Source organism: Mytilus californianus, unplaced genomic scaffold, assembly GCF_021869535.1.
Source record: "Mytilus californianus isolate M0D057914Y unplaced genomic scaffold, xbMytCali1.0.p SCAF_7, whole genome shotgun sequence".
NCBI classification, from domain to species: Eukaryota; Metazoa; Mollusca; class Bivalvia; order Mytilida; family Mytilidae; genus Mytilus; species Mytilus californianus.
The window spans coordinates 99,207,552-99,229,954 of record NW_026262723.1 but is presented as its reverse complement, the minus strand read 5'-3'; the positions used below and the strand labels follow the sequence as shown (position 1 = coordinate 99,229,954).

The 22,403-nt window shown below is 32.5% G+C and overlaps 2 protein-coding genes across 5 annotated transcripts in view; one reads left to right on the top strand and one right to left on the bottom strand.

Annotated features, from left to right (window-relative positions):
- The first annotated feature begins 4,202 nt into the window (after positions 1–4,202).
- LOC127707812 (uncharacterized) lies at positions 4,203–9,918 on the top strand. The gene is made up of 2 exons (XM_052212563.1): positions 4,203–4,377; positions 7,717–9,918. Exons 1-2 carry the CDS (start codon positions 4,248–4,250, stop codon positions 9,402–9,404), a joined length of 1,818 nt encoding a protein of 605 aa, XP_052068523.1. The 5' UTR covers positions 4,203–4,247; the 3' UTR covers positions 9,405–9,918.
- Positions 9,919–16,372: 6,454 nt separating this feature from the next.
- Positions 16,373–22,403, bottom strand: part of LOC127709180 (tuberin-like) — a 57,566-nt gene continuing 51,535 nt past the window's right edge. For 3 of the 4 annotated variants that reach the window (XM_052214546.1, XM_052214547.1, XM_052214548.1), the window contains one exon: positions 16,373–21,877. In XM_052214546.1, the coding sequence (XP_052070506.1) occupies positions 21,692–21,877 (186 nt within the window). In that variant the 3' untranslated portion in view covers positions 16,373–21,691. The remainder of the gene's footprint in view (positions 21,878–22,403) is intronic. The other variant, XR_007985538.1, reaches the window with a different exon arrangement.

Sequence of the window (22,403 nt, the reverse complement as noted above, 5' to 3'; positions counted from 1 at the left end):
ATTTTCAACGACCGTGGTACATTAAACGGAAACAAACTCCGTACATACAGACTATACAAACAAACTGTAAACGTTGAGTCATATGTAAAAATGAACATTCCACTTAACCAAAGGAGATATATGGCTATGTTTCGAGCCGGCTCGTTACCTCTGGCCTTGGAGACAGGTCGCTACTCCAGGCCGCAAGTTCCAATTGAAGATAGACTTTGTATATATTGCGATCTCGGACATGTAGAGACTGAAAAACATTTTCTGATGGAGTGCCCTTTATATGCAGACATAAGATATGATTTATTCTGTGAATGTAATTATTTAATTGAGAATTTTGATACAATGCATATGGACGATAAGTTTATATTTATAATGAGATCCGAGCAAATTCAGAAATGTCTATGTAAAATTTTACAGAAATGTTTTATGAGAAGGAAATTATTTACATTTGATTGAAGATATATACAATGTTTTATTTTGATAGCCTAGTTTTTGTCTAAGTTTTAAACATTAAGCATATTTGTTTTTCTCAAATCTTTATAATAAGGCAATTTTAGTCATTGAGATTTATATTTTTATTATATTTATTTTTATTTTAGAAAACAACTGTTAACTTTTTTTAATAAGAACTCTAATAGTGTATTTTATATAATTAATAATAACATTTTATATTTGATTGTATTTGGAAAGCGATTTAAAAAAAAAATAATAATTTATTAGATTTTTAATTCTAGAAATATTTTACAAATTAACATGCAGTTTATTGTATATATGTACATGTATGTTTTTAAAGTGTCTCATAAGTCAAATGTTTGGCTGGGCATTGATTGAATTTTAAAGATATTACTTAAATTCATTTGTATATATGTACTGTATCAATCAATGTGTGACACTCAAATAAAATATATTTATCCACTATAAAATGCTATACATGAATGACTTTTCATTGTAGATTAATTATGAAAGTGAACTCTTAACTAACGAAGTGTGTTACAAGCCCCTGAGGCAATTTCCATAGGAAACAACAAAAGAAAAAAAATCATGAATACTGTTGTTTGTCAAATTATTTTAAATGAAAATAAGATAATAGAATTATAAAACATCTTGAATTGAGTTTTGAATATTGCAAAAGTTATATAATGGTACATATATAGAACACACAAAAAATATGAAAAGGGGTTTAAACATGTAGGTAAAATAATATTTAATCAAATTTTTAAACGAGATCTTAAAGTCAGTGCTTTGTAAGAAACAATGACTGTGGATCTATAAGGCAAAGGCAATTTGGGAAAAAACAATGCATTCGTCAATAAAAAAAAGTAAGCATTTGATGTTCATGATGTTGGAAGGATAGTAATATTATCTTTTTATTAAGTTTTATCATTAATATACAAATATACTATTTCGAAAAGGTAATTTTTATAACATTATGTGCTTTTCAAAATGAAGGAATTTGAGATATAAAAAGATAACAAAATTTACCTGAAGCAGAAAAAACTCCATGTTTGAACAATTCATCCATTTGTCCTCAAGAAACTATATCAGTGCTATTACATTGCACCTGTTGAAATTACCATTAAATTTATGATTTACATCCCTTTTATTAACAATGTTAATAATTAAAATGAACTCATATTAAGGTCTGATAATTACAATTAGAAAGGGAAATTCAAATACATTGTGCTTAAGACTTTAGTTGACACAACAGTACAATGAAATGGTAGAAATTTTCGAAATTGTGAGTATGAGTGTAAATTATGTAATAATTTAATGAGGAATTATCTTTTTGTTTATTTACAGTTCAATTTAATAAAACAAAATCTAATTTGCATTCCACAAACAATTTTATTCCAGGTTTTTACATCAAATACTACTTAATTAACTAGAATTTAACAATTAAAAGAAAATGCTTTTTTTAAGAAATTCAAAAGTTACATTTGTAATTCAATTTCATGTATGTACCGATATATTGGAAATGACTATTCCTGCTAACTGCGGATACAGTAATCTGATTTTTGGTAAGCGTATTAGCTAAAGATTTAGGTTAAATTTAATTTTCAATGATTTTTTTTTCTTTGTCTTCTTTCACATTGCTTTGATAATGCTTTTTTTTTGTAATTTCGAAGTTCTAAATATTCACATAATAACATAAAGGATACCAATTATACTGCACAAGTAAACTTCAAACTTATTTTGATTTTATATTGTTGGTTTCAGAATTCGAGTCTCAATTAATAATCCTGTCATTTTGATAAATGTGCTTCGGGCAGTTGTGACTCATTTATATAAATTTTTTCTTTTGAACTGTAAATAGGCCTAAACAATAGGATAATCCCCTAATACTAAGAACATGTTTACATTCATTCTTCACAATTAAGAAACACTAAATTCTAAACTTTCATTGGTCGAGAGCACTTTGCTATATTCTAAGTTCAGGGTTGTTAAATAAATCTATATTAATTGTTTTCATGAACCCTAGCAGACTGTCTGAATGACCGTTCAAATCAATGTATAATGCAGCTGTGTATCTGTTATCACTTTTAATTACAAGCCGTATAGTTTATGACTTTCTTTGTTGATATTCTGTCTGTTGTGTGGTCTTGTGGTGAATGATACTTTGATGCGTGTGAGAAAGTATCCAAGGAACATAAAAAGTATGAGAATGTTGACATGCGACGTGCATATGCTTTACAAACGCAGTTATATATGAACTTGTACATAAAACATATTTAAATAAGAAATGGCGTTTTATAAACCATGTAGTACATAGGAAGCACCGTGAAAAAAACATCCTGTTATAATATCCCATAGTTAACAAAACTGTGTTGGCATATAATACTCAGGTTATAAGACTCTCGATTTTGACATAATTAATATTGGAACAAAGCATCCTGTTATTATATACCATAATTACATAAACTATGTGTGGCATATGATACTCAGGTTATTCCCCCAATTTTGAAATAAATTGAACAATAAAAATGTAATTGACTCCCATTCTTTATCGAATCAATAAGTTTCTGAGTAATTTTACTGAGGCTTCTTTTTTTTTCAAAAACCTATAATGTTCTTTAACATCTGGAAATTTCAAGCAGATAGATGTAAATTACGGCAAATTACGGCCATATAAGTAATCAATGTCAAATTACATATTAAAATTATATAATTATCCACAGAATACAATCCTTTTCTTCTCGAATCACAATTTAATCGTACTATTTAAACACAAATTACACAGATTTTAATATAATTTCAGTTCCCAATTTTTTCTGCCACTTTCAATCTGCAACTGAAGCGCCTTCTGAAATCAGATAACAACAGGGGAAATAACTAACTTTGTATTAAACCTTTCTCCAACATAAAGTCAAAGAGTTATGTCGCTTTATATAGTACCGCCAAGTTTGCCAAAAAAACATTTTCGATAAAAATTAACATTTAACATAAGTGGTAATTGTTATACTTGTGATATTTGTTATGATATTATTATTGGTTTGTAATAAAGGATCTAATCTTGCATTGGTTTAAAAGGGAAACACTTGCAACGTATGCATATTTCTCGGTATACGACAGATGCTCTTTCAAGCGCTTTCGCACTTTGATTTTTTAAATACATACACAACTTTTTAGATTCAAAACGATTTGGTATTGTATAGACACCTATCTATTTTCGAAGACTGCTATCTTTTGGTTGTTTGTGTCTAAGACGCGGATCCATCCATTTTGAAAAGGGGGGGGGGGGTCAAACCCCCGGAACACCATGAAACGTTCACATAATTGAAAAAAGGGAAAACAAATAGAAAAGAGGGGGGTTCCAACCCTCGGAACACCCCCTGGATCCGCCAATGTGTCTCACACCACATCTCCTTTTAATCATATAAACAATAATTAAAACAAGTAGGAAAATTAATAAATTGCACAACCGTAGTTGAATACAGATTTGTTTTAATTGTTATATATATATTTCGTTCGAGATAATGTTAAAGAATGTTTATGCAAATATGTTTCGGTCTATAAAGAATTATTGATAAATGGAACCCAGAGAAAAATAATTATTATTTTTTTCACGAATATACAAGTTAATTGAATTTGTATATTCATTTTTTCAGATGTCACTCAGTAAGTTTATCAACGAAGCCAGCGATGTACTTTTCCGTTTTAATCTGTTTTCCATTCCACATTCCTCTTCTACATTTAACATTTGGTCGGATGATCATACCCAAAAAAAATTGTATCAATACCTTGGTGAATTCGAAGAGATGGAAGCGATGGAAGAAAAGGAGAATTCTACTTTGTTATCCGTTTTAGAACGCAAATTATCAGAAGAAAGTAATGTGTGTTCACAACAGCTTTGCCAACAATCAAATCAAATGCTGAAATTATTCACAGGTTAGTCTAAAACAGAGTGGGCAACCTACGTCACATGCGGCGTTAATTTCGTACACCCAAAACAAGTTGCTTTCTTTAAAAAAAAAAAAAAGCAATACGTGAACCCAAGACCGCTGACATGTTGCTGAATTTTTGTTTGCTTTTGAATTGAAACAATTGACTGGATAGAATAAGATAATGATGATGTTAAAACACCTTTATTAAAAATATGTAATTGTGTGTAGATTCTTGCACAAGTCAGTTGAAAACAATGTTGGATAGTTGTGAATAGAAAAGTGTATATATACAGCTACTATTTGAATATACATTTTAAGGCTCGACTATTTTATTCATTACTTGGGAGTGTACATCTTTTATAACCCTTTTGCAAATCCAAGTTTCTACAAACCGGATGTCTAATGCAAATTGCACAAATCAATCGCAATATAAATTTAAGCAATCAGTTTGCTTTATAATCTGAATGCATTTATCTTATCTATCATATCTTCATATTTTGTTTCCTGGATTCCTTCAATTATTCTCAACTCGTTATTGAAGCTGTCTGTACTCATGGTAGATGTTGTATAGATAAATTTAAAGTCCAATTTCCAGGTGAAGGTAAACCCTGTGGCATGCAACTTATAAGAAGGTTTCGTATATTTTTCTTGAGAGTAACACACCAGCTTCATTGGTACCTTTTATAAAGAGACTTATTTTGGTGTCATAAAACATCTCAAATTTTAAGGATTTCCTGATTTTACTTAAATCAATCCACATATTCTACAGGAAAACTTGGTTTTGAAGAATATCTTGTTTTCAGAAGTTTTTTGAAACCTGAACATACTCTCAAAAGAACCAATTTATATAAAAAGATATGTAGATATAAAAAGATACCAGGATTACGATGTTGTACGCCAGACGCGAGTTAAATCTACAAAGAATCATCAGTGATGCTCAAATAAAAAAGTTTAAAAGGCCAAATAAAGTACGAAGTCGAAAGGATTTCAGGACCCAAAATTTCGAAACAAAGGTTTTGCCAAATACATCTAAAGTAATCTATTCCTGGGGTAGAAAATCCTTAGCATTTCGAAAATGTTAAAGTTTATAACAGGACAGTGACTCAAAAAAGAAAAGAAAAGAGAAACAGCTAGAGGTCAGAATACCGTAAGTAATGATGACCGTGCTTGAAAGTTAGATGTCAAGCTCTTACGGCCGTGTCCTGAATTTAGATAAGAAAAGCGAAAATTCGCAATCATAAGTGAAATTAATATTTATGTATGCACGTGGTATTTTTGCGCAAAAAATAGTTAATAGAAAGCATACGCACTGTACTCTGGATAAGAATACGCATTTGTGTCATCACATATATTAATCTAATTGTTGAATTCGGATGTATCCTGACTCCGGATTCATTGCCATTTAATCCGGAATTTGTGTGAACAGGGTGATGTATAATGTGAATGAACCAAGACGTGTAGGATAGCTAGTCAAAACAATGAATACAATTTTCAAAATCGTACCATAGTGCAAATATTTAGATGCTATAAGGTTGAACTATTAAAACAAACAAATAAAAAAAAGAGTTGAAATTTTATAATTAACATACATTCCTTTAAATGAATTTTTTTCCGAAATTTTAAAATATAATATCAATAAACACAAACGTCAAGTTTTCACGGATGGACATTTTATTTATCAAATCAATCTCTACCTAAAGTCTAACATTCCAATATATGAATATATTATACAAAATATAAGCAGAGACTTATAAATCCATACTAAAACAGTATAAAATAATTAACATAGTATTTAAATTTTGTTATGATTATTGTAAAATATTAATTACGTTTTGTGTGATTTAAAATCCTTGTGAATTGAAACCATGCAAGTATTTTTTCATTCACGCCCATTAAAATTTAGATATTTAGCTAGCTTTGAGTACGCATCCCTGCTCATTGCATGGTGCTCATACGTTGCATATAATTTTCATTAATGTAATGACTGTTCAAACCTGTGAGACATAATGCACGTATATATGACAGTTTTAATTATATTCTATTAAGAATAAATTCAGTCTCAGTTTAAACTTAATAATGAATATTCTCTTGGTCTGGTAGTATCTATTAATGAAATTATATATTTTTTTACAGAAAAATCCTTTTGTTTAATTATCTTTCTGCTTTCCGACCACTGTGTTTCCGACCACTGTGTTTCCGACCTCAGATAAATATTTATAACAGAAATATCGTTTTCTTAATTTTCTTCATGCTTTCCGACATTTTCCCATGCTAAGATTGAAATACAAAATATCAAATGATAAACGTTCAGAAATAATCAGTTTATTCTGGGACATTATATATCAATAAACAATTCCCATGTGTATTGTCACAATGCACAACAGCACGCTGTATTAAATACTACACACACAACGCGTACAGGGACCGTCTCAAAGCATGAATTATATAATTGCGTTATCATTATACTTGATATTTAATAAACATTCGCATTATTAAAAAGACATATGTTTTGTCAAAAAGCAAATATGTTCTAACATATAAATGATTTTTTGACTGCAACCTAGTCTTTATTGTTTTACTTTCCAATCTACAAATGAACTTTGATTTATAATGAAATATGCAATGTCACGTGGAAGCCTATCCATAGAGGGACCGTATCAAAGACATAGATAACTACCTGTATAAATGATCGAAAAATTACGAGACGTTCCGAGAATCTTGATTCCGAGGATATCAAATGGCCCATAGACACTTCCAAAACTCACCAATATGTAAGCATGAACCCCTCAGGGGGTTCACGCAAAAAGAGTGAAAAATGCTTCACGGTTAACTGTCTGCATAGTTCTCTCTTGAGCATTGTTATCATATAATTGATTGTTGTGCAAAGTACTTTACCACAGGATAGTTATCACCAAATGTCATTAAGGTCACACACAAACTGCCAGTTTCAAATACATCAACACTTGCAGTTCTCCGAAAAGAAAAGTTCTCCACAACACTTGCAGCCGTCCGAGAGAAACGTTCTCCGTAACATTTGCAGCCGAAATACTCCAGATAAGAGCAATATTAAAGGAGTCTGTATCATTTTTGACGAAAACTTTTCATTCACACTTAATAAAGGACGAATAATGCCTATCTCATACTTCCGATATAATACTCTTGCTATATAAGCAAAAGTGTTCTTGTACATTTTCTGAATAAAAACGTTGTTGACTTCAATTTTGTTTGAAAATTAAAAAAAAATATATATACAACTAAAAAGGTAAGAAGAAAAGAATTAATAATTTAATTTGCAGTTCCTATATGACCACTGTTTAGTCTTTCATCTTTGTATTTTTGACAGATTTTGCAGCTGGTCAAACACAAGAGACACAACGTTCCTCATTTTTGTTATACCAGCTTTTATGTCATGTTTGTGGATCACCCCATGTTACGGATGGGACGCGCCTCCTTTATAAAGTATTGGATGATTGTACGAAAATAAGTTTTCAGTATACAAATATCAGCAGTGGTAGCCGAGCAGAGGGAGTTCATATACCAGAATGTGATTATGACATCATGACTATCCTTGAACAAATCGTCGTATGTGACGAAAGTTCTATTGTCGATGACTCAAAACCTTCATTAATTTGTAATACAGAAAACTCTTATCCAGGTTTTGCACATTTAATTATTCCACCTGGAAGTCATTATTCGGAAGATTTGAATCGTATCTGGGGAGTCAAATCCGTTTGCGGTCCCGTTGTTTCAAACAGCCGGTTTAAAGAGTATTTCATGAATAATTATCGGGATAACAATATCCGTATTCATGGGCCGTGCATATCACCAGACGATGATACCGTTGATCATCTTTTCTATTTTCGAAGTAAAACATGGCCGACAATATCTAGTCAATGGTTATATAGGGTGGCAGGTCGTGAATGGCCAACTACCGATGTCGTAGCGGAAATTCTAGACCAGGGTATTTTAATTGTACCAATAGGAAGTAAATTCGGTGCGGAAGAAGACTGTCCTACTGAATGGCGTCTTTCGTTCTCATTGGCAGAAAGAGAACTGATTCACTCGTGGAATCATACACAACTATTGTGTTACATATTTTTCAAATACATCAAGAAAGATTTGATGAAGGTCTTGCCATTTGGAAAACTAATTTGCTCCTATTTCATTAAAACGACATTGTTCTGGCTCAGCGAAGAAAATTCACCAAAAGATTGGAATCCTAACAATTTTCTGGCATGTTTTCATGAACTACAAAAACGTCTCATGTACTGGTTAAGGTATGGTTTCTGTCCGCATTATTTTATACCAGAGAATAATCTGTTCGATGGGATACTAAATGATGAATCTAAAATGATTTTAGAAAACGCAATAAAAAACCTTTTAACTCTTGTATTACACAGCACCCACTATGGTAAGGCATTTAGAACTTTTCATTTACACGAGCTTCAAACATATTCTTCGTCAGACACAGCATTTATGGAAAAGAAGGTTGCCATTCTCTCACTTCTTAAGCTCTTACGCTTAACTTTAAAATCATGTACTATAAAACAAATTCATGCAATCCTATTAAAGTCTCTTCATCGACTGTTAAAACAGAAACAATCATACTTCCCTAAAGGGATCTATTTATTAGCAGTTTGTTATGCAAATCAAATATATGCTGAAAGGTTAAGTTTGGACTCACAAAATAACAAAAAAAGGTATATATCTCACAAAAATATCATGTCACGTTTACTGATTGGTACAAATTCAGACGCAATAGCTGGCTGGTCACTAGTAGCCATGTATTTTTGCAAAAATAAACAATACAATGCTGCACTGCAGCTCATAGGCGTGATCTTGCAAAAGGGTGCGAAAGAAAATAAACTGTTATTAACCTTCGTCGACATTAAGGACATGATGAGATATTTTACTGTTAAGGCTGATACAAGATGGCACCGACGTCAATCGTTTTTGCAGAGGACCAAGAACTTATGTATGGATATAATATATCAAACACCAACTTCTTCATGGCTATTGGAGGAACTCTAAATAGATACTAGTACTGGGTTCAAATGTTGGAGAGTCCATCCTGTGATATTCGCACACTTTCTACACTTTGTAATTTTCAACAGAACTGGAAATATAACAAGAAGAGATCGAGCACTACGGGATATTATAATTTCAAACCGAGAAAGTCGTATTCCAGGTTTCTATAGAGAACGGCTTACTACGTTCCTTCTACTGACGATAGCTTACAGATTAGTGAATGATAAACTGGCCGCTGAATACTGGTTGTCCCATGCTTATAGATTCGGGAAGAAATTTTCTTGATATAATAGAAAAACAAAGGATATGGGGTATCCATCCATGACACAAAATCAGTACATGCACAGCAAAAAAACATACAATAAGCAATGGAACAGCGCTTTTATTGCTGTTCTTCATCTCAAAGTCAAAGTGAGGCCTTCAAAATGGCTGTTTTTTTTATAAATTTTTTTTTGCACACCTTGATTCCGTTGATTTGGTGATGAGTTATATGCTTAATATTATTGTACAACTGGTTGTGAACAGATTAAACACTTTTGGAACTATTATTTGTCTTTCATATGACCTTTCTTTGCTGTTTGTTTTACAAAACTAATGATGAATAATGCCTATAAAAAGAGAAAAGAAATAACAACGAAAATTTAGGGAAAACATTAAACTAACCGAATTGTTCATGATATAATAGTCATTTGATGTCATGTTATATTACTTACCAGTTTAAAAACAGCTACCTACATGCAAATTCTAAAATGAGTTTAAGTACTATACTAAAAGAAAGAATTTGTACAAGTTTATTCACACAAGTCTTTTTTGCTTTAGAGCTTGAAAAGTTTGTGAATGAAATCTAATTTGTTGTTTTCTAACTCAAGGGTAGTACCAGTTTTCCGAATTTGTTTCACTGACGATGTCACATTCAAGTTCCTAATTATCTGTATGGTATCGGTATTCTTTAGGGTGCATATACACAGCCACGTCCGATTAGCTGTGTGATTACACGGCCACCCCACAAAGTAATCAAAGTTGCATGATTAGGACTGGAATGAGGGAGATTCTGCGCTGTAAAACCGGTAACAACCCACCATGTAAGACAATCACCAATATTCAATCATAGACGATCGTTTGTAAAAACCTAGCCTGAATATATACACCAGGATTTTTCAAAGAAAATACCTTGATGATTATTATATTTGTTATTCCCTATTCTCGTTTACCACATAGGCTAAGTATATTGATTGTTAAGGGAACAACCATTTAGCTTCAAAGGTGGGGGGAGGGGGTTATGGTTATTAGTCCGAAATTTTTTTTCGCGCGAACATTTTTTTTTTAGTTTTTCGACGCTATCAATCAAATTATTTTTTTCAAAATGTAACATTATAAGGTATGGGGAAAATCTGGATTCAGAATATTTTTTTTTGTCATCTGCTTGACCACAAAATGTTTTTTCATCAAATTGGGGATCAGAATATTTTTTCAGGGAAAAAAAGGGTCGTTCCCTAAGTAACCTTAGTGATCTTCCGCTGCTTTTTTTAGGACAACACTGACGGAATGCTTTAAGTCAAATATTAATCTTATCATCAGCATTCAACTACCTTAGATCTAATGTTGTTTTATTGAAGCTAAGCGTACATTTCTCTTTTTTTTCAAATAAATCATTTTTAGTGGGTTTTTTTTCTCCGATGGAAAAAAGATGCAGCAGATAATTTAGGGGCAATTAATTTTCATGTGTCGATAAAAAAAACAGACAAACAATGGCCAACAAGTAAAACGACGAACAGTTGTTAACAAAGCACTATGCGAAAAACTAAAGACTGAGCAACACCATTCGACCAAAAACCGGTGGTGATTTCAGGTGCCCCGGAAGGCTTAGAAAAAGCATATTCTGATACACTAGTGACACCCATCGTATTGCTCCTAGCAAGTAAAATTTCGTAGTAAAGTCGCAGCCGGTGTAGTCCTATAATATAAGCCTTCGTGTGTCCACATCGTTTGCTTTCAACGTTTTTTTGTGTCTATCGTTATGTGATAGATGCGTTAATATGAATAAAGGAAACAAGACAAGAAAACAACACTGTGCCTTCGATTTTGATTTTTACGTGAATGGATTTTGTGTCATGCATTGATACAGATTATCCCTTGCTTAAGAATTAGAAAATTCTTGAAGTCCTGAAATGCATTATTCATGTTAATATAAAAAAAAGGAGATGAGGTATGATTGCCAATGAGACAACTATCCATCAAAGTTCAAATAAAGTGGATGTAAGCAATTATATATAGGCAACCGTACGGCCTTCAACAACGAGAAAAACCCATACTGTATAGTCGGCTATAAAAGGCCCCGACATGAAAAATATGAAACAATGCAATTGAGAAAAACTAACGGCCTAATGTATAACAAAATAATTTACGAAAAACGAATATGACATACATGAACCAACGACAACCACTGAACTACAGGCTCCTGACTTGGGACAGGCATATACAGATTGTGACGGGGGTTAAACATGTTTGTGAGCGCTCCACCCCCTCCCCTTACCTGGGACAGTGGTGCAACAGCACAACATAAGAACAAACTATAAAAATCAGTTGAAAAAAGCTGTTCCAATTAAAGAAATCGACGTTTACGAGTCATTAGCTGGATCCTATGTGCCACCAAAACCACTGACTACGGTTAACGATAAAAACAAAACAAAGAATAAATCAAATACTTAGGTTCTGCAAAGTATAGCTTAAAAAAATATGATTTTGGTTGATGTAGTATTCATTGGTTAAATCAAAAGTGACCCCAGCAATATTTCCAGTTGTGTTCTTGACATTAAGCTTACAATAGTCCAGTTGACCAAATGTTTTTTTTCTGACAGTAAGTTTAAAAGTAGTTGGCAGTACATGTAGCTGTAGAGTACTTGACATCAGCTTTTTTCTGTGGTGTTCTGACAGTAAGTTTAAAAGTAGTTGGCAGTACATGTAGCTGAAGAGTACTTGACATCAGATTTTTACTGTGGTGTTCTGACAGTAAGTTTAAAAGTAGTTGGCAGTACATGTAGCTGAAGAGTACTTGACATCAGATTTTTACAGTAGTGTTCTGACAGTAAGTTTAAAAGAAGTTGGCAGTACATGTAGCAGTAGAGTACTTGACATCAGCTTTTTATCGTGGTTTTCTGACAGTAAGTTTAAAAGAAGTTGGCAATCAAAGTAGCTGTAGAGTAATTGACATCAGATTTTTACTGTGGTGTTCTTACAGTAAGTTTAAAAGTAGTTGGCAATACATGTTGTAAAGTACTTGACATCCGCTTTTTACCGTGGTGTTCTGACAGTAAGTTTAAAAGTAGTTGGCAGTACATGTAGCTGTAAAATACTAGACATCAGCTTTTTACCGTGGTGTTCTGACAGTAAGTTTCAAACTAGCTGTAGAGTAATTGAGTACATGTAGCTGTAGAGTACTTGACATCAACTTGTTTATCGTGGTGTTCTGACAGTAAGTTTAAAAGTAGTTGGCAATCAAAGTAGCTGTAGAGTGATTGACATCAGATTTTTACTGTGGTGCTCTGACAGCAAGTTTAAAAGTAGTTGGTAGTACATGTAGCTGTAAAGTACTTGACATCAGCTTTTTATCGTGGTGTTCTGACGGTAAGTTTAAAACTAGTTGGCAATCAAAGTAGCTGTAGAGTAATTGACATTAGATTTTTATTGATGTGTTCTGACAGTAAGTTTAAAAGTAGTTGGCAATCAAAGTAGCTGTAGAGTAATTGACATCAGATTTTGACTGTCGAGTTTTGACATTAGATTTTTTACTGTGGTGTTCTGACAGTAAGTTTAAAAGTAGTTGGCAGTACATGTAGCTGTAAAGTACTTGACATCAGCTTTTTAAAGAGGTGTTCTGACAAAAAGTTTAAAAGTAGTTGGCGATCAAAGTAGCAAAGTAGCTGTAGAGTAATTGAGTACATGTAGCTGTAGAGTACTTGACATCAGCTTGTTTATCGTGGTGTTCTGACGGTAAGTTTAAAAGTAGTTGGCAATCAAAGTAGCGTAGAGTAATTGACTTCATATTTTTACTGTGGGGTTTTAGACATCAGATTTTTACTGTGGTGTTCTGACAGTAAGTTTAAAAGTAGTTGGCAATACATGTAGCTGTAAAGTACTTGACATCCGCTTTTTACCGTGGTGTTCTGACAGCAAGTTTAAAAGTAGTTGGCAGTACATGTAGCTGTAAAATACTAGACATCAGCTTTTTACCGTGGTGTTCTGACAGTAAGTTTCAAAGTAGCTGTAGAGTAATTGAGTACATGTAGCTGTAGAGTACTTGACATCAACTTGTTTATCGTGGTGTTCTGACAGTAAGTTTAAAAGTAGTTGGCAATCAAAGTAGCTGTAGAGTGATTGACATCAGATTTTTACTGTGGTGCTCTGACAGCAAGTTTATAAGTAGTTGGTAGTACATGTAGCTGTAAAGTACTTGACATCAGCTTTTTATCGTGGTGTTCTGACGGGAAGTTTAAAACTAGTTGGGAATCAAAGTAGCTGTAAAGTAATTGACATTAGATTTTTATTGATGTGTTCTGACAGTAAGTTTAAAAGTAGTTGGCAATCAAAGTAGCTGTAGAGTAATTGACATCAGATTTTGACTGTCGAGTTTTGACATTAGATTTTTACTGTGGTGTTCTGACAGTAAGTTTAAAAGTAGTTGGCAGTACATGTAGCTGTAAAGTACTTGACATCAGCTTTTTAAAGAGGTGTTCTGACAAAAAGTTTAAAAGTAGTTGGCGATCAAAGTAGCAAAGTAGCTGTAGAGTAATTGAGTACATGTAGCTGTAGAGTACTTGACATCAGCTTGTTTATCGTGGTGTTCTGACGGTAAGTTTAAAAGTAGTTGGCAATCAAAGTAGCGTAGAGTAATTGACTTCATATTTTTACTGTGGGGTTTTAGACATCAGATTTTTACTGTGGTGTTCTGACAGTAAGTTTAAAAGTAGTTGGCAGTACATGTAGCTGAAAAGTACTTGACATCAGCTTTTTACCTTGGTGTTCTGGTAGTAAGTTTAAAAGTAGTTGGCAATCAAAGTAGCTGTAGAGTAATTGACATCAGATTTTTACTGTGGTGTTCTGACAGTAAGTTTGAAAGTAATTGAAAGTAAATGTAGCTGTAGAGTACTTGACATCAGATTTTTACTGTGGTGTTCTGACAATAAGTTTAAAAGTAGATGAAAGTACATGTAGTAGTAGACTACGTTGCATCAGATTTTTACTGTGGTGCATTGACAGTAATTTTCATTGAAGTTGGCAGTACATGAAGGTGCAAAAGTACACCTTGTAGGTAATATTCTGTGAAGTTCACAAAACTTGGTAATGTAGTGCAGGATTAGTTGGGACGTAATGACCATCACTATATATTGTACCTCCCACTTCAGAAAGCAGGGTTATTTGTCATTTCAGTGCCTTTTATGGCCGACTATGGGGTATGGGTTTTGCTCATTGTTGAAGGCCGTACGGTGACCTACAGTTGTTAACTTCTATGTCATTTGGTCTTTGGTGGAGAGTTCTCATTGGCAATCAAACAACATCAAATTATTTTTATATTTAAAATTTAACGATGTTTTGTGGGTTTCACTGTACTGTATGTGACAGTAAGGCAATACACAAAACTATAAAACTAAACAATACAATGCGAGACAAATTAATTTACACTACCTACAGACACAGCAAGAAAGGCATAATTGATTTTTATCCTGCAAATAAACATTCATGCTTCCGCATGCTTTTCTTAAACTGTTTATGAGGTCTTTATGCTATATCCTTTGGAATGTACTGGTTGAAACTTTAGTACGGGCAGGAACATATATATTGACTAGATATACTGTTCCCAGGTACGGGAGAACATGATTTATTCATTAGTTGTCATTATTGGCTTTGAACTAGCTTTCAGTAACTACAATAATCTTACATCGTAATTGTCTTTTATCTTTATGTTAGTTGTTTTTGGGTGCTTTGTGCCGATCTAATTTCAATTCATTTACAATAGTCACAGGTTAAGGGAGGGTTGATGGCTCACAAACATGAATAACCCTGCCACAATCTGAAGGTGTCTGCCCCAATTCTGGAGTCTGTAATTGAGTGGATGTCGTTGGTTGCCGTCTGTTATCTGTTTTTCCTTTTATCTTTGTTTCACATTTCGTCATGTCTAGGCCTTTTAATAGGGACTACTTTACTCATTGTTTCAAACCATAAGGGTACCAATAATTGATTAAATCCATGTCATTTGGACTTTGTTGGATAGGTGACTCATTTGCAATCCCAGATCTCCTTATTTTATATTCAATGTCTCATTCCCAGCTGCAGTCTTTATATAAAAAGCAACGTTAGTTGGAACTTAATTGTTAAAAGGACAGCAAAATTGTCATTTGCTTATAATAGAAGCAGGATACTAGGATAAAATGTTTGTATACTCTACGAATATCTCACAAGTTTATTGGTAAAGCTTTGTTTTTAAAGTCAATTTGCCAATTTAAAGATACAATTTAATGTAATGCACTTGAGAAAATATGTGTTTTGTTTTCTTGTGTTGTGCAGCTACAATCACTGTCTCAGGTTAGGGGGAGGGTTTGCACCTACAAACATGTTTAATCCCGCCACATTCTGTATGTGCCTGTCCCAAGACAGGAGCCTGTAATTCAGTGGTTGTCGTTTGTTGCTGTGTATCATTTGTTTTGTACATAACTCAGGCTGTAACTCATCTTATTTGAATTGTTTTACATTGTAATTTCAGGATCTTTTATAGCTTACTCTGCGGTAAGGGTTTTGCTCATGGTTGAAGGCTGTACAGTGACCTATAGTTCTTAACTTATATGTCATTTGGTCTCTGGTGCAGAGTTGTCTCATTGGTAATCATACCATATCTTTTTATTTTTTTATTTGTAAAACCTTTTTTTTGTAACAATTTGTTGTAAAGGTCAAAAATATACAGTAACATAAACAAAGCGTATTTTATAGATATATATTTATAATTCCAATATTCAAATAGTTAATATTAGATCAATATTATATATTGATGCTTAAATAAAAATTCTGATTGGGTTTAAATTCCATGTGGAATATTTATGGACTAGATAACAATCACTGAGCAGACATAACAATACAAATGCAAGAGAAAATACATAAAATAAACAAAAAACTGGCCTTTAATTAAAAATACATCCGGTAGAAGTTAGAGGACTATATGCAAAACTACTGATGTAAGTTTAATCACAACAGAACATAAAACAGGGAGTACTGTAGACTGTTTGAGAAATGCAATAATAATATTATCAATAAAATATTAGTGTGTTGAGCTAGCATATTACTGTGCATAGGATACCAAATTTCGTGGATAAAGGTTAACCATGAAATTTTAATTATCGACAAAAAAGAAATTTTGTATAGACTTGTATGCATGATTTTGTAAAACCATGAAATCAAATATCCATGAAAATGCAATTTTTCCTAAATCTACAAAAATTGGTACCCACGAAAATAAATGAATCCACAGTATATTATATCTGTCCATGGCTAATCTTGACCACTTCATTCATTGTAAAACTGTCAAAAAAATTGTACTAGTTACTGATTGAAAAAAAAGAGCAGTGTTAAATTTGTCCATGAGTGAAGTACAAAAATGCTGGACAAACAAAACCACAAATCATCAAAACTTACAAAAATGAGACTTCCATCTACCCTTTACTTGTTTTAAAATTTCAGGCATATTAGTTATAAAACTCTTGCTTAATTGTTGATGCAATTAAAATCAAAATGGAAATTTTTGTTTCAACACTATATCAATTTTTAAGAAAAAATCTATGCATTTGTAATTAGATTTGATGATTTTAAGACAAATTTAAGAAAGTTTTTCATCAATGTTATGTGCTTTCTATACAAATGTTCACCTATTTTCAAAGAATTCATTTTGTAATATTTCAGAAAATAAAAGAGATAAATGCATTTTCAGTTATAGTTCAAAGAGCCAAAGTTGTATGCAGACTTTTACCAAAATCTGTGACATAGCCAATTTACTGTGCCTTACCCTTAAGGTTATAGAGAAGATTTTGAATGCTAATTTTGCTAAATTGGCTATATATAAATATGTATTTATAATCGACATTGTACAGTACTTACTTATTTGAGTTACTAATGATATATTCCTATAATGTTATGAAACTCTCTGGCACTTTAAAAATAACATTCAGCTCTAGTTACTCCAATTTTTTTTTCAATATGCAACTACATTTTAGTGCAGATTAAAAGAGCATAGAACCAGACTCAAACACTTTTAAGCCATATTTTCAAAGATAATAAAATAAAGTGTTAACACAGAGATATGTCTCCCCTTTTAGCTATTTTGATAGTAAAATGCAAATGTTGAAATTAAAATGATAAATATTCAGTCAATGAACCATGACTGAAGGTACAGGGCCAAACAATCTCCGAGGAAATGAGATGTGGCAATGCTAATACAACTGCATATCAAATAGTATTGACCTACCACTAGTGGTTCCCCATAAACTGACCTAATCACAAACTTATACATGAAAACTAACCAAAAGTTTCAAAGTCAATAGACCATGAGTGAAGGGGTGGGTCCAAATAATCTCCATGGAAATGAGATGTGCCAATGCTTATACAACTGCATACTAAATAGCATTGACTTACCACTAGTGGTTCCCAATAAACTGACCTAATCACAAATCAATAAATGAAAACTAACCAAAAGTTTCAAAGTCAATAGACCATGACTGAGGGGGTGGGTCCAAATAATCTCCATTGAAATGAGGTGCCAATGCTTATATAACTGCATACTAAATAGCATTGACCTACCACTAGCGGTTCCCCATAAACTGACCTAATCACAAACTAAAACATGTAAACTAAGCAAAAGTTTCAAAGTCAATAAATAGACCATGACTGAGGGCTGGGGCCACATAATCTCCATTGAAATGAGATGTGCAAATGCTAATACAACTCCATACCAAATATCATTGACCTACCTCTAGAGGTTCCCCATAAACTGACCTAATCACAAACTAATACATCGTTGACGCTGCGCATACACCTCCAGAAACAGCATACCTATGTCTCGCTTTGTCAAGGTGAGACAAAAATTGATGTAAAAATATTTACACTACCCTATGTGTAATGGTCATCTCATTGAAAGAATAGTAAAGTTGATTTTGCTAGTATCTACCAATCAGTTTTAGAATGAAAGAAAGGATCATAAATAAATAGAAATATGTGCACTAATACACAAAATACAGTATTAAATAAAAGTATGTATGCAAATTTATATAGCAATAAGAGTTCATAAAGCCATACAGAAATTATATGGAGAACTAATTCTCATTTAAATATATAAAGCATTACATCAAAAACAAATAGTGACTAATTAACACAATGTTATGCACTTTCAACAATCTCATCAGGTTCTTAACCTTCATACATATATGGATAAAGAAAGTTCCATTGAGAAAGGAGTTTATTAGCAAACAGGAGTAAAAGAAAACATAATGTGTCCATTGGACAGAAAATCACAAGAGTGCACACGCTGAAATGTCTCGCCTTCTTTACTAATCATTGATATTATGTTGATAGTCCTAAATATAAAGCTTTATTACAACTGTCACATAAACTTAACATTAACCAAGTAAACTAAACATTGACCAATGAACCATGAAAATGAGGTCAAGGTCAGATGAACCATGCTAGGCAGGCATGTACAGCTAACAATTCTTCCATACAACAAATATAGTTGACCTATTGCTTATAGTTTAAGAAAAACAGACGAAAACACAAAAACTTAACACTGAGCAATGAACCTTGAAAATAAGGTCAAGGTCAAATAAAACCTGCATAACTGACATATAGATCATAAAATATTTCCATACACCAAATATAGTTGACCTATTGCATATAGTATTAGAAAAAAAGACCAAAACTCAAAAACTTAACTTTGACCACTGAACCATGAAAATGAGGTCAAGGTCAGATGACACCTGCCAGCTAGACATGTACACCTTACAATCATTCCATACACCAAATATAGCTGACCTATTGCATGCAGTATTAGAAAGAAAGACCAAAACTCAAAAACTTAACTTTGACCACTGAACCATGAAAATGAGGTCAAGGTCAGATGACACCTGCCAGCTAGACATGTACACCTTACAATCATTCCATACACCAAATATAGTAGACCTATTGCATACAGTATAAGAAAAACAGACCAAAACACAAAAACTTAACTATAACCACTGAACCATGAAAATGAGGTCAAGGTCAGATGACACCTGCCAGTTGGACATGTACACCTTACAGTCCTTCCATACACCGAATATACTAGACCTATTGCTTATAGTATCTGAGATATGGACTTGACCACCAAAACTTAACCTTGTTCACTGATCCATGAAATGAGGTCGAGGTCAAGTGAAAACTGTCTGACGGGCATGAGGACCTTGCAAGGTACGCACATACCAAATATAGTTATCCTATTACTTATAATAAGAGAGAATTTAACATTACAAAAAATCCGAACTTTTTTTTCAAGTAGTCACTGAACCATGAAAATGAGGTCAAGGACATTGGACATGTGACTGACGGAAACTTCGTAACATGAGGCATTCATATACAAAATATGAAGCATCCAGGTCTTCCATCTTCTAAAATATAAAGCTTTTAAGAAGTTAGCTAACGCCGCCGCCGCCGCCGGATCGCTAAACCTATGTCGAGCTTTCTGCGACAAAAGTCGCAGGCTCGACAAAAATCATAAAACAACCTGTTATTACACAGTAACAATCAAAGAACTTTTAAAACCTATCAATATAAAATTTTAGATTGCTGTATTTTTTATTGAATGCAAATTTCAATGCATTTAGTGTAGACCCTTCTGCTTTAAGATCCAGGAATGCTCAGAAACAGTGAAAATAGATCCCTTTCCCTGAAAATGTATGTGTAGAAATGTAAAGTTTGCCAATTACAGAATTACAGAATAATGCTTTTAATATTGCAAATGTGCATCTTTTTTTTAAAGAATCTACTGAAATCGAGTAAAAAAATCACTCAACATACAAACAATCTTACTTTGATGAAGATAAGTTTTAAAGTTTCAAATATACAAAAAATGTGCTTGAAATTATGATTGTACTAACCAAAAAAGTGTTCACCAGAATATATAGCTTTATTTTTGTGCTGAGACAGCATAAAGCAAACATCAACCAATCAATCAATTCTTTTTCAGTCTTTCATTTGGTTTCATATGCTCATCGTTATGACTATTAACATAAACTACATTTGGTTTCAAATGCTTATCGTTATGACTATTAACATAAACTACATTTGGTTTCAAATGCTTATCGTTATGACTATTAACATAAACTACATTTGGTTTCAAATACTTTTAATTGAGACTATTAACATATAATATAAGATTTATGCAAGAACAAAAATTCTGTTTTTATCCTATTAAAGAAATCCTTTTACAAAAGTTTTTACTTATCTATATTTAAACTTCTTTTTAGTCCCATTTCAAATTGCCCTTCTTCTATCTAAAACTTTTTAGAATGGGTCATAGCTTTTGATATGATTTTATTTTATTACAGTTAATGTTTAAATCTGACATAAGGATAAGGATGTACCATGAAACCTGCTGTGACCTTGAAATTTGAATACAAGATCTTGAAATTATATAGGCTTTACACAATGTCCATGACAAAACAATGCACATTGTTTGATGGAAGATAGAAACAAGACTTGTTAAAATCTATTTCATTTGATCTCTGGTGGAGAGTTCTCTCATTGGCAATTATACCACATCTTCTTATTTTTATATTGATCTATACAGTAACTACCATAGTGTTATGGACGCAAACGTGAAGGAGTCATTACTTTGTCCTTTCAGCAACTTCACTGCACATGTAATGCACAATTATTAATGGTAATTTGAAGAAAAAAATACTCTTACTTAAGGCAATGTTACCTTAATGCTGTGTCACCAGCCCCTGATCTTTAAAAACATTAAATAAAACATTTTTTTCTTAATTCATCATTTTTTATGCTTTTACTGGGAATGTATTATATATTTTTATATATGAGATGTCTGATATTAATCTATAGAAGAGATCATGACTTTTTTTACTTGAGCAGCAATTCATGTCATAATCTAGTTCAGTTGCACTCATCAAAGTTTTTGTGGTGATACTAATAGATTTTTTTAAAAAAGATCAATAGATCTCCTACCTAAATTGATTATTTTTACACAATTTTTGTTAAATGATCTAAACAAATTCGGTAAAATCATCTAATTTTTGTGCTCTGTTATCTTGCTCTGTAGGGTTCTTTAGTCCTAACTCTAGTAAGGCTTTCTGTTTAATCCTCTTTATTTGTCGTAGCCGTTCCAGTGGATTACTAGCAAACGGATCCTCTGGATTAGACTGTTGTCTTTGTAGCACTAATGATGCTAACTGTTAAGAAAAAGAGTTAAAAAATGAAGTATTCTCAATGATGAATATAGAATATTAGATAGCTGATGAATTGACAATTTACAATTAATATTAAGGCCCCAAAATAGCCCTGCCACAAAACTACAGTCACTGACCTGTCAGTACAAATACAGCACCAACCTGTTCTTGTGTAACATACCTTTTTCTTCTGTTGGAGATCAAAGCTTTCAACAGTTCAAGTAACTTATTTCTATGCAGTAATTTTTAATTTCTGTGACGTATTTCGATGGTAAAGACCAATGGTGTATACATTTTATTTGTTACAGTGAATGTTAGGTGAGGGCTTACATAGGCATTATCTCTTGCCATTCTTAACATGTCCTTAAATGATTTTGTGGTTCATTCTAATAATATTATATACACTAAAAGATAATGGTTGCATTGACCTTTAACATGTCAACAATTTCTACTCCATTGCTTTAGTTTTTCCAAGCTAGACTTTTTTTTTACAATTTTATGGCTTGATGTCCCAGACATATTCTAAAAT